The sequence below is a fragment of the Cebus imitator genome, unplaced genomic scaffold (assembly GCF_001604975.1).
Source record: "Cebus imitator isolate Cc_AM_T3 unplaced genomic scaffold, Cebus_imitator-1.0 Scaffold42, whole genome shotgun sequence".
Classification (NCBI taxonomy): domain Eukaryota; kingdom Metazoa; phylum Chordata; class Mammalia; order Primates; family Cebidae; genus Cebus; species Cebus imitator.
In genome coordinates, this window is record NW_016107357.1 from 7656052 (window position 1) to 7668681 (window position 12630).

Consider the following 12630-nt stretch of genomic DNA (forward strand, 5'->3'; position numbering starts at 1 on the left):
CTTAAGGAGATTTTGGGCTGAGACAGTGGGGTCTTCTAAATATACAATCATGTCCTCTGCAAATAGAGACAATTTGAGTTCCACTTTTCCTAATTGAATACCCTTCATTTCCTTTCCTCCGATACTATGTTGAATAGGAATGGTGAGAGAGGGGAGACTTCTCTAGTGTCAGTTTTCAAAGGGAATGCTTCTAGTTTGTTTCCCATTCAGTATGATATTGGCTGTGGATTTGTCATAAATAGCTTTTATTATTTTGAGATACTTTCCATCAATACCTAGTTCATTGAGAGTTCTTAGCATAAAGGGCTGTTGAATTTTGTCAAAGGCCTTCTCTGCATCTATTGAGATAGTCATGTGGTTTTTGTTTTTGGTTCTGTTTATGTGATAGATTACGTTTATAGATTTGCATGTGTTGAATGACACCTACTTGATTGTGATGGATAAGCTTTTTGATGTGCTGTTGCATTCAGTTTGCCAGTATTGTATTGAAGATTTTTGCATCAGTGTTCATCATGGATATTCCCCTGAAATTTTGTTTTTCAGTTGCGTCTCTGCCAGGTTTTGGTATTGGAATGATGTTGGTCTCATAAAACGAGTTAGGGAGGATTCTCTTTTTTTGTATTGTTAGGAATAGTTTCAAAAGGAATGGTATCAGCTCCTCTTTGTACATTTGGTAAAATTCAGCTGTGAACCCATTTGGACCTGGACTTTTTTTGGTTGGTAGGCTATTAATTGCTGCCTCAACTTCAGACCTTGTTACTGGTCTATTCTGGGATTCAACTTCTTTCTGGTTTAGTCTTTGGAGAGTGTGAGTGTTCAGGAATGTGTCCATTTCTTTTAGATTTACTGGTTTATATCCACAGAGTTGTTTGTAGTAATTTCTGATGATAGTTTGTATTTCTGTGGAATTGGTGGTGATATCCTTTTAATTATTTTTTATTGAATCTATTCGATTCTTCTCTCTTTTCTTTTTTATTAGCTTGGCTAGCAGTCTATCTATTTTGTTGATCTTTTCAAATAACCAGCTCCTGAATATATTGATTTTTTGAAGGGGTTTTTGCATCTCTATATCCTTCAGTTCTGCTCTGATCATAGTTATATCTTGTCTTCTGCTAGCTTTTGAATTTGTTTGATCTTGCACCTCTAGCTCTTTTAATTTTGATGATAGGTTGTCCATTTTAGATCTTTCCTCGCTTCTCATGTGGGTATTTAGTGCTGTAAATTTCCCTCTAGACACTAGTTTAAATATGTCCCAGAGATTCTAGTACACTGTGTCTTCACTTTCACTGATTTTGAAGAACATTTTTACTTCTGCCTTCATTTCATTATTTATCCAGTAGTCTTTCAGGAGCAGGTTGCTCAGTTTCCATGTAGCTGTGCAGTTTTGAGTGAGTTCTAACTTGATTGTACTGTGGTCTGAGAGACTGGTTGTTATCATTTCTGCTCTTTTGCATTTGCTGAGGAGTGATTTACTTCCAATCATAAGTGCAGTGTGGTGCTGAGAAGAATGTATTTTCTGTGGATTTGGGGTGAAGAGTTCATTAGATGTCTATTAGGTCCACTTGGTCCAGATCTAAGTTCGAGTCTTGGATAGCCTTGTTAATTTTCTGTCTCGTTTATCTGTTTGATATTGACAGTGGAGTGTTAAAGTCTCCCGCTATTATTGTGTGGGAGTCTAAGTCTCTTTGAAGGTCATTAAGAACTTGTTTTATGTATCTGGGTGTTCCTGTATTGGATGCATATATATTTAGGATAATTAGCTCTTCTTGTTGCATTGATACTTTTAGTTATGTAATGCCCTTTTTTGTTTCTTTTAATCTTTGTAGGTTTAAAGTCCGTTTTATGAGAGACTAGGATTGCAACCCTTGCTATTTTTTTGCTCTCCATTTGCTTGGTAAATCTTCCTGCATCCTTTATTTTGAGTCTATGTGTGTCTTTGCATGTGAGATGGGTTTCCTGAATACAGCACACTGATGGGTCTTCACTTTTTATCCAGTTTGCCAGTCTGTCTTTTGATTGGGGCATTTAGCTTATTTACATTTAAGGTTAATATTGTTATGTGTGAATTTGATCCTGCCATTTTGATACTAGCTAGTGTTGTATCCAAGTGAGTTGTTAGGAAAGCGCCACACACTCAGATCAAATCAGGAGTCCTTTATTTGCCCGTGACTGAGAGATGGTAATGCTCAAAATTCTCTTGGCCCTGAGGAAGGGGCTTGATTCCTTTTTATACCTTGCTTAGGAAAGGGGAGGGGGAGCCTAGCTGAAGCATAATTTACAGAAGCAGAACAAGCCAGTTAGATAAGGAGGCTGGTAACCAGGAGGCAGGAGGTTCTCATGATTGTTGATTACTAAGGAGGGTATACACAAGTGGTTCCCATGATTGCTGGTTACCACGCAGGGTATTTGGTACTTGTCATATAGCCAATCAAGGGGGAATTCACAAGAGCAAATGGGGTTGCCAAGAAGGATATGATTGCATTGGTTATATGTTTCTTTAGTTGTAAGTGCAACACGACCCAGCACAGTTGCATGACCTATGTATGCATTTTAAGGGAGAAATGACAGGAGGGGTGAAACGGAGGTTAAGATGGAGTCTGTCTGATTCTCAGCAAGATGGAGTCTGTCTGGCTAACACAGGGTAAGTTAGTACACTGGTTGTTTTGCCCATTACTCGATGCAGTTTCTTCATTGTGTCGATGGTCTTTACCATTTGATATGTTTTTGCAGTGGCTGGTACTGGTTGTTTTTTTCATGTTTAGTGCTTCCTTCAGGAGCTCTTGTAGGGCAGGCCTGGTGGTGATAAAATTGCTCAGCGATTGCTTGTTCTTAAAGGATTTCATTTCTTCCTTCACTTATGAAGCTTAGTTTGGCTGGATATGAAATTCTAAGTTGAAAATTCTTTTCTTTAAGGATGTTGAATATTGGCCCCCACTCTCTTTCTGGTTGGTAGGGTTTCTGCCAACAGGTTCGCTGTGATGGGCTTCCATTTGTGGGTAACCTGACCTTTCTCTCTGGCTGCCCTTAGCAGTTTTTCCTTTATTTCAACTCTGGTGAATCTGATGATTGTATGCCTTGGTGTTGCTCTTTTTGAAGAATATCTTTGTGGTGTTCTCTGTATTTCCTGTATTTGAATGTTGCCCTGCCTTGCTAGGTTGGGAAAGTTCTCCTGGATAATATCCTGAGGAGTATTTTCCAGCTTGGATTCATTCTCCCATCACATTCAGGTATGCCAATCAAATGTAGATTAGGTCTTTTATCATAAACCCATATTTCCAACGAGTCCCATTGAGATGACCCTGGTACCTTGGTTGGAAATGCGGAGATCACTCGCTGTCTGTGTTGCTCTCACTGGGAACTGTGCTCTGGAGCTGTTCCTGTTTGGCCATCTTGGCGGAATGACTCCCTAGAGGTCATTATTTTAAGCAAACTGACACAGGAACAGAAAACCAAATACCACATGTTGTCATATGTAAGTGGGAGATAAACATTGTACAGTACACATGGGGACAGAGATGGGAACAATAGACACTGGGGATACTGGAGACTGCTTGAGGGAGGAGGGTAAGGGGAGGGTATGGGTTAGAAAGCTAACTGTTGCATACTGTGGTCACTACCATGTGATGGAATCATTCATACACCAAGCCTCAGTAACACACAATTTAACCATGTAACAAACCTGCATGTGTACCTGCAGAACCTAAAAGTTAAAACCTAATGTAATTTTCATATGGTTAAATTTAAATATACTATTTTATTATTTGTTCTTGGTTAATTCCATCTGTCTTTTTTTTCTCTGTCCTTCCTCTTCTGGCTTCGTTAGTATTATTTGAAGAATTTTTAGAATTGTATTTTAATTTATCTCCTGCTTTTTAGGCCTCCCTTTAAATCATTTTTTCCTCGAGGTATTAGATAGCAATTCTTAACATTCATATCTAATTAAATTCAACATTGGTAATAAAAATTACTGTAAATAGAAATCATACTATATTAACATAGAATATCAACACTTGTTTCTCAATTGCTTATTAAATTGTAGGTTGCAGAAAAAAATGAAATAAAAGAGTATTTTGAGTCAAAACTCTCTGAAGATGACACAACACATTTCAAGCTGCCTAAATATCAACGTTTATTAGAAACGTTTTTCAAGTTTGTGATGGTGGTTGACTACATATTTCAGGAACTTATTCGTCAACTTATGAACACTGCAGTCACACTACTTTTGGAATTATTTAATGGCTCTGCTGGAATGCCATTTTCAATGGAAAAAAAGAATGAAAATCTCATCAGGTAAATTACACTTTTGAACTCAAAAAGGAACTTATAATATTTTAACATATTGGTGCATATGGAGGAAATAATTCAGTAAGCTAGAGTTGGAAGATTCTTCTTGTGGCAGAGTACATGTACTCATTTTTGCTATTATCAGAACTTGTTATTTGGTAATACTTAATGTTGGTGCCATATAAAATATAGGATTCCCAGTAAAATTTGAATTTCATATAAGCAATATTCAAGTATTACCTATATTAAAAATTATTGTTTATGTGAAACTCAGATTTCTCTGATAATTTAGCAAATATATTTTTATTTGCTAAATCTGGCAATTCTGTGCCAAGGTATACTCTGTCTTCCAAGTTCAGAGTTAGTTTTTAAAGATATGTGAGAATGCTGGAAGGAGTCAGTTCTAGGAAATATCTGTTGAATATTTTCCCAATGAAAAAACTATTTGAAAAACATTTTTACCTTCTAGTTAAACACTACTGTTAAAAACAAAGCATTTTTCTTATTTTCCACAACTGGATATATCTACTTTAACTAGTGAAACAGGAATATTAATTGAAATGATGGCATACTTTGTAACTGGTGAAACAGGAATATTAATTAAGATGATGGTATACTTTAATTTGTATTAACTATTAAAATTTATGTCATTTTAGGCTAATTAAAATTTTATTATAACTAGGTAACTAAAACAATTCAAAAAATTTTGCAAATTATTCCAAATAATGTGTTGTTTTTCTAGTTATTACTGAATCTACAGAGCTAACATCACTTATCTAAGGCCTTATAACTGGTTTGAGTCAGTGACTGAATTTTAATCTATATAAGAATACAACTATTTAATGATAATGCATTATAATTTGTTTCCTTTAAAACAATGTGTGTGTGTGTTTAGGAAAGGTCTTTATATTCTGAACATAGTTCTTTTTTAAAAATATTATTATAAATCATCATATTATAGAAAATTTAGAAAACAAATATCACCGTTAATTTCTTCACTTAATTACAATGTCTTAGCATTTTTATGTAATTTTTATCGTCTTTTCCTTTATGTTTTTCCATTGTTGTAATCCTAGTATGCTATTTTATAGCTCATTTTTTAAACACAATGTCTCCTGTATGCATTTTTTATGTTACAGGAAGAATGTGTATAGGTGAGGCACAGTGGCACACTTTGGGAGGCCAAGCAGGATGGATTGCTTGAGCCCAGGAGTTCAAGACTAGTCTAGGCAACATAGCGAGACCCTGTCTCCACAAAAAATACAAAAATTAGCTGTGCACAGTGGCACACGCCTGTGGTCCCAGCTACTTGGGAGGCTGATAGGGGAGGATTACATGAGCCTTGGAGGTTGAGGCTTCAGTGAGCTGTGATTATGCCACTGTACTCCAGCCTGGGCAACAGAGTGAGATCCTATCTCAAAAAAAAAAAAAAAAAGGAAAAAAAGAAACATATGTAGGTTTAAGTAGATCTTTTTGTGCTGTCAGATCACCTGGTTTCTAATTTCTGATTTGTCTCTGGCTAGTTTAACTTAATTGAGCTATTAACCCAACAGAGGTTGAATAAATTTGGCATAGTGGCTCACACCTGTAATCCCAACACTTTGGGAGGCTGAGGTGGGAGGATCACTTGAGTCCAGGAGTTCAAGACCAGTCTGGGCAACAAAGTGAGACCCTGAATCTACAAAAAAAAATGTAAGAAAATTAGCCAGGCATGATGCTGCATACCTGTAGTCCCAGCTACTCGGGAGGCTGAGGTGGGAGGATTGCTTGAACCCAGGAGGTCAAGGCTGCAGTGAGCCATGATCACTAAATAAATAAATACTTTAGACTTCAATTTCCTCATCTATATAACAAAGATAACAGTAATATCTACACCGTAATGTTGTTTGAGAATAAACACAGTCAATACCTGATAAAAATCATCAATCATTATTGGATCTGTTTCCATTGACCTCTTAACAATATTGGTTGGTATAATGTTTCCATAATGATTAATGGTGTTGAGCATCTTTGTATGTGCATTTTGGCCATTTGTATATATTCCTTAAGGAAATAACTATTCAAAATCTTTGTTCATTTTTAAATTGTGTTAGTTAATTAATTAAAATGGGGTCTTGTTGTGTTTCTCATACTGGTCTTGAATTCCTGGGCTGAAGTGGTACTCTTACCTCAGCCTCCCACATAGGTGGGACTACAGGTTCATACTATCATGCTCAGCTAAGTTATTTGTCTTTAGATTGCTGAGTTGTAAGAGTTCTTTATTAGATTCTGTGGGTCATCTTTTCTTTTTTAATTTATTAGATTCTGTGGGTTATCTTTTCTTTTTTATCCTGTGGAGTAAAAAAGTTTTAATTTATAATTTTTATTTAATTTTTAATTTTATTTTTATTTAAATTTTGTTTGGTTGATTGTACCTTAAGTGTATCTAAGAAATCATTGCCTAATCCAAAGTCTTGAAGATTTGCTCTCGTTTTCATCTAAGATCTTATAACTTTAGCTCTTGCATTTAAGTCTTTGATGCATTTTGAGTTAATTTTTGTATATGGTATGAGATAGGGGTCCAAATTCCTTCTTTTGCATGTGAATATCTAATTGTTCTAGAACAATTTATTGAAAAGAATAACACTATTTCTTTCTCCATTGAATTTTTGTGACACCCTAGTTGACAATCAGCTGACCAAAAATGTATGGGTTTATTACCAGACCCTCAATTTTATTTTATTGCTCCATGTCTGTCATTATGCCAGCACCATACTGTCTTGATTACTGTACCTTTGCAGTAAGTTTTGAAATTGGGAATTGGGAATTTTCTAATATTGCTCTTCTTTTTCAATGTTTTATTGGCTATTCTGGGTTTTTAGCATTTTCATATGAATTTTAGAATCAGCTTGACAATTTCTGCAAAAAAAAAATTCAGCTAGAATTTTGATAGAGACAGCATTAAAACTAGAGATAAATATAGGGAGTATTTCCATTCTAATAGTATAATCTTCCAATCCATGAACATGGCTGTCTTTCCATTTATGTAGGCATTCTTTAATTTCTTTCAATATTTTGTGGTTTTAAGTGTATGAGTTATACATTTCTTAGGGCGTTAAAATTATTTGTAAATATTTTATTTTTATGCTATTATGAATGGAATTATTTTTTAAATTTTATTTTTTGGTTGTTCATTGCCAGTGTATTGAAATACAAATGATTTTTGTATATTGATCTTACATCCAGCTACTTTGTTGAACTTTTTTTATTATCCCTTATAGATTTTTAAAACTAATTGTTTAGGATTTTCTATGTACAAAATCATCTCATCTGCAAATAGAGTTTAATTTTACTTCTTTACCAGTCTGATACCTTTTATTTCTTTTTATTGCCTAGTTGCCCTGGCTAGTAAGTACTTCAGTACATTGTTGATTAGGAATGGTGAAAGCAAACATCCCTGTCTTGTTCCAGAGGAAACAGAACAAGTTTTTCAGGAGGAAAACTTACAGTCTTTCATTATTAAGTATGATGTGTCTATGGGTCTTTCACAGATGCCTCCTATCTGGTTGAGGAAGTTCCTGTCTTTGTTTGTTATCACATTGTCATAAAGAACTACCAGAGACTATGTAATTTATAATGAGAAGAGGTTTAATTGGCTTATGGTTACACAGTCTGTACAGGAAGCATGTCTGGGAGGCCTCAGGAAGCTTATAATCATGGCAGAAGGTGAAGGGGAAGCAGGTATATTTTACATGGGTAGAGCAGGAGGAAGAGAAGTAGGGGGAAGTGCTGCACACTCTTTAAAACAACCAGGTCTCATGAGAACTTACTACCATGAGAACAACAATGAGGACATCTTTCCCCTTGATCCAGTCACCTTCCACCAGACCCCTCCTTCAACATGGGGGATTACAATTCGACATGAGATTTGGGTGGGGACACAAATCCAAACCATATCACCATCTGTCTTTGTTTAATTTTTTTGTCATGAAATACTTTTGGATTTTGTCAAATGCATTTTTTTCCAGTATCTGTTGGGATGACCATATGTCTTTGACTTTATTCTATTAATGTGGTATATTACATTGCATACATACATTTTCATAAGTGGAACCAATCTTACATTCTTGGAATACATCTCATTTAATTTTAGTGTATTATCTTTTGTATATGCTGCTGGATCCAGTTTGGTATTATTTTGTTGAAAATTTTCACATCTATATTCATAAAGGACATTGGTCTGTAGTTTTCTTGTGATGTGTTTGTCTGGTTTTGGATTCAAGATAATAATCACCTCATAAAATGAATTGGGTGGGGTTATTACCACCTATCTTCTGAAAAATGTGTGAAGGATTGGTGTTAATTCTTCCTGCATGTATTTTATTTTTAATTCTTTTATTATACTTTAAGTTCCGCGGTACATGGGCGGAACATGTAGGTTTGTTACATAGGTAAACATGTGCCATGGTGGTTTGCTGCATCCATCACCCCCTCATTTGCATTTGGTATTTCTCCTAATGCTATCCTTCCCCTGGTACCCCTACCTCTTAAGAGGACCCATTGGGTAATGTTCCCCTTCCTGTGTCCATGTGTTCTCATTGTTCAATACCCACTTATGAATGAGAACATCGGTGTTTCATTTCCTGTTCTTGTGTCAGTTTGCTGAGAATGATGGTTTTCAGCTTTATCCGTGTCCCTGCAAAGGACACGAACTCATCCTTTTTTGTGGCTACATAGTATTCCATGGTGTATATGTGCCACATTTTCTTTATCCATTCTATCATTGATGGGCATTTGGGTTGGTTCCAAGTCTTTGCTATTGTGAACAGTGCTGCAATAAATGTACGTGTGCATGTGTCTTTTTATAATAGAATGATTTATAATTCTTTGAGTATATACCCAGTAATGATATTGCTGGGTCAGATGGTATTTCTATTTCTAGATTCTTGAGGAATTGCCACACTTCCACAGTTGGAACTAATTTACACTCCTACCAGCACTGTAAAAAGCCTTCCTGTTTCTTCACATCTTCTCCAGCATCTGTTGTCTCCTGATATTTTAATGATTGCCATTGTAACTGGCATGAGATGGTATCTTGTTGTTTTGATTTGCATGTTTCTAATGACCAGTGATGATAAACAATTTTTCATATGTTTCTTGGCTGCATAAATGTCTTATTTTGAGAAGTGTCTGTTCATATTCTTCACCCACTGTTCAATGGGTTTGTTTGCTTTTTCTTGTATATTTGTTTTAGTTCTTTGTAGATTCTGGATATTAGCTCTCTGTCAGATGGGCAGATTGCAAAAATTTTTTCCCATTCTGTTGGTTGCCAGTTCACTCTAATGATTGTATCTTTTGCTGTGCAGAAGCTCTGGAGTTTAATTAGGTCCCATTTGTCTATTTTTGCTTTCGTTGTCATTGCTTTTGGTGTTTTAGTCATGAAGTCCTTGCCTATGCCTATGTCCTGGATGGCTTTGCCTAGGCTTTCTTCTAGGGCTTTTATGGTGTTAGGTTTTATGTTTAAATATCTAATCCATCTGGAGGTAATTTTTGTATAAGGTGTAAGGAAGGGGTCCAGTTTCAGCTTCCTGAATAGGGCTAGCCAGTTTTCACAACACTGTTTATTAAATACGGAATCCTTTTCCCACTGCTTGTTTTTGTCAGGTGTGTCAAAGATCAGATGGTTATAGATGTGTGGTGTTATTTCTGAGGCCTCTGTTCTGTTCCATTGGTCTATATGTCTGTTTTGGTACCAGGACTATGCTGTTTTGATTATTGTAGCCTTGTGTTATAGTTTGAAGTCAGGGAGTGTGCTGCCTCCAACTTTTTTTTTTTTTTCCTTAAGATTGTCTTGGCTATGTGGGCTTTTTTTTGGTTCCATATGAAGTTTAAGGTGGTTATTTCCAATTATGTGAAGAAAGTCAATGGTGGCTTCATGGGGAGAGCATTGAATCTATAAATTATTTTGGGTAATATGGCCATTTTCACAATATTGATTCTTCCTAACCATGAACATGGAATGTTTTTCTATCTGTTTGTGTCCTCTCTTATTTCCTTAAGCAATGGTTTGTAGTTCTCCTCGAAGAGATCCTTCACATCCCTTGTTAGTTGTATTCCTAGGTATTTTATTCTCTTTGTAACAGTTGTGAATGGAGTTCACTCATGATTTGACTATTACTAGTGTAAAGGAATGCTTGTGATTTTGCACATTGATTTTGTATCCAGAGACTTTGCTGAAGTTGCTTATCATCTTAAGGAGATTTTGGGCTGAAATGATGAGATCTTCTAAATATAGAGTCATATCGTCTGCAAATAGAGACAATTTGAGTTCCTCTTTTCCTGATTGAATTCATTTTATTTCTTTTTCTTGCCTGATTGCCCTGGCCAGAACGTCCAATCCTATGTTGAATAGGAGTGTTAAGAGAGGGCACCCTTGTCTTGTGCCAGTTTTCAAAGAGAATGCTTCCAGTTTTTGCCCATTCAGTATGATACTGACTTCGGGTTTGTCATAAATAGCTCTTATTATTTTGAAATACAATCCATTCATACCTAGTTTATTGATAGTTTAGCATAAAGGCTGTTGAATTTTGTTGAGGGTCTTCTGCATCTATTGAGATAATCATAGTTTTTGTCTTTGGTTCTGTTTATGTGATGGATTACATTTATAGATTTGTGTATGTTGAACCAGCTTTGCATCCCAGGGATGAAGCTGACTTGATCATGATGGATAAGCTTTTTGATGTGCTGTTGCATTTGGTTTGCCGGTATTTTATTGAGGATTTTTACATCAATGTTCATCATGGATATTGGCCTGAAATTTTATTTTTCAGTTGTGTCTCTGCCAGTTTGTGGTATCAGGATGATGTTGGTCTCATAAAATGAGTTAAGGAGGATTCCCTCTTTTTCTATTGTTTGGAATAGTTTCAGGAGGAGTGGTACCAGCTCCTCTTTATACATCTGGTAGAATGTCTGCTCCTGGACTTTTTGTGTTTGGTAGGCTATTAATTGCTACCTCATTTTCGGACCTTGTCATTGGTCTATTCAGGGATTCAACTTCATCCTGGTTTAGTCTTGGGAGGATGTAAGTGTCCAATAATTTATCAATTTTTTTTTCTAGATTTACTGGTTTATTTGTGTAGAGGTGTTGGTAGTACTCTCCAATGGTAGTTTGTAATTCTTCCTGAAATATCTAAAAGATTCATCTGTGAAGTCTAGGCCTCACCTTTTTTTTTTTGTGGGATGTATTAAAATTACTAATTAAATCTCTTTACTAGTTAGAGATTTATTTCAATTTTCTATTTATTCTTGATAAAATTTTGGTAATTTATGTCTTTTTAGGTAATTTTGGTAATTTATGTCTTTTTATTGTCCATTTTATCTAACTTGTTTAAACTGTTGGTATACAGTTGTTTATAGTATTCACTTCTAATTGTTTTAATTTTTGTAAGGTCAATAGTGATATCTCCTCTTTTATTAAAGATTTTAGTAATTTGAAGCTTTTAAAAAATATTCTTAGTCTAGTTAAACATTTGTTAATTTTGTTAAACTTTTTTAAAAAACAACTTTTGGTTTTATTGATTTTCTTGTCAATTAAAAAAAAACCCTAACAAGTTAATTTTAAAATGGGTAAAAGATCTAAGCAGGTATTTCACCAAAAAGGAAACAGATTACACATAAGTGCTTTAAAGATGTATAAATCATTAGAGGTAAGAGAAATGCAAATTAAAATCACAATGAGACACTTTTACATACCTACTAGAATGGCTGAAACAATACCAATTATACAAAGTGCTCATGAGGATGAGGAACAACTGGAACTCTAATACATGGCTGGTGGGAATGCAAAAGGATACAGATGCTCTGCAAAACAATTGAGCAATTTTTTATAAAGATAAACATATACTTACCCTGTTATCTAGCAAGCATACTCCTAGCCATTTACCCCCCAAAACCAGAAAACATTTTTCTGGTTTTTCTGTGCAAAAAACCATGCATAAATGTTTAGAATGGCTCTATTCACAATTGTTCCAAACTGGAAGTAATCTAAAAATCTATAAGTGGATATCCATGAAATGGAGTACTCCTCAGCAATAAAAATGAGTGAAGTATTTATAACATGTGAATGAATCTCAAATGTTAAGTGGAGGAAGCCAGACTCAAAAGACTACATATTATATGATTACATTTGTATGATATTTTGACAAACTAAAACTAGAAGGACAGAAATCATGTTGGTGATTGCTATGCGCTCGGTGGGGGTGAGGGGAAGTTTCTTTAAAGGAGGCTGATGGAATTTTTTAGATGACAGAAATGAAGCACATATCACCTGTCAGATGCTTTGTTAGATCCTGGACATACAATGCTGAG

General features: G+C 35.2%; 1 protein-coding gene across 2 annotated transcripts in view; it reads left to right on the forward strand.

Annotated features, from left to right (window-relative positions):
- Positions 1–12630, forward strand: part of DNAH14 (dynein axonemal heavy chain 14) — a 400020-nt gene that overhangs the window by 62581 nt on the left and 324809 nt on the right. The window contains exon 11 of one of the 2 annotated variants that reach the window (XM_037737730.1): positions 4040–4290. In XM_037737730.1, coding sequence (XP_037593658.1) covers positions 4040–4290 — 251 coding nt within the window. Of the gene's footprint in view, positions 1–4039; positions 4989–12630 lie in introns of those variants that run through there. The other variant, XM_037737731.1, reaches the window with a different exon arrangement.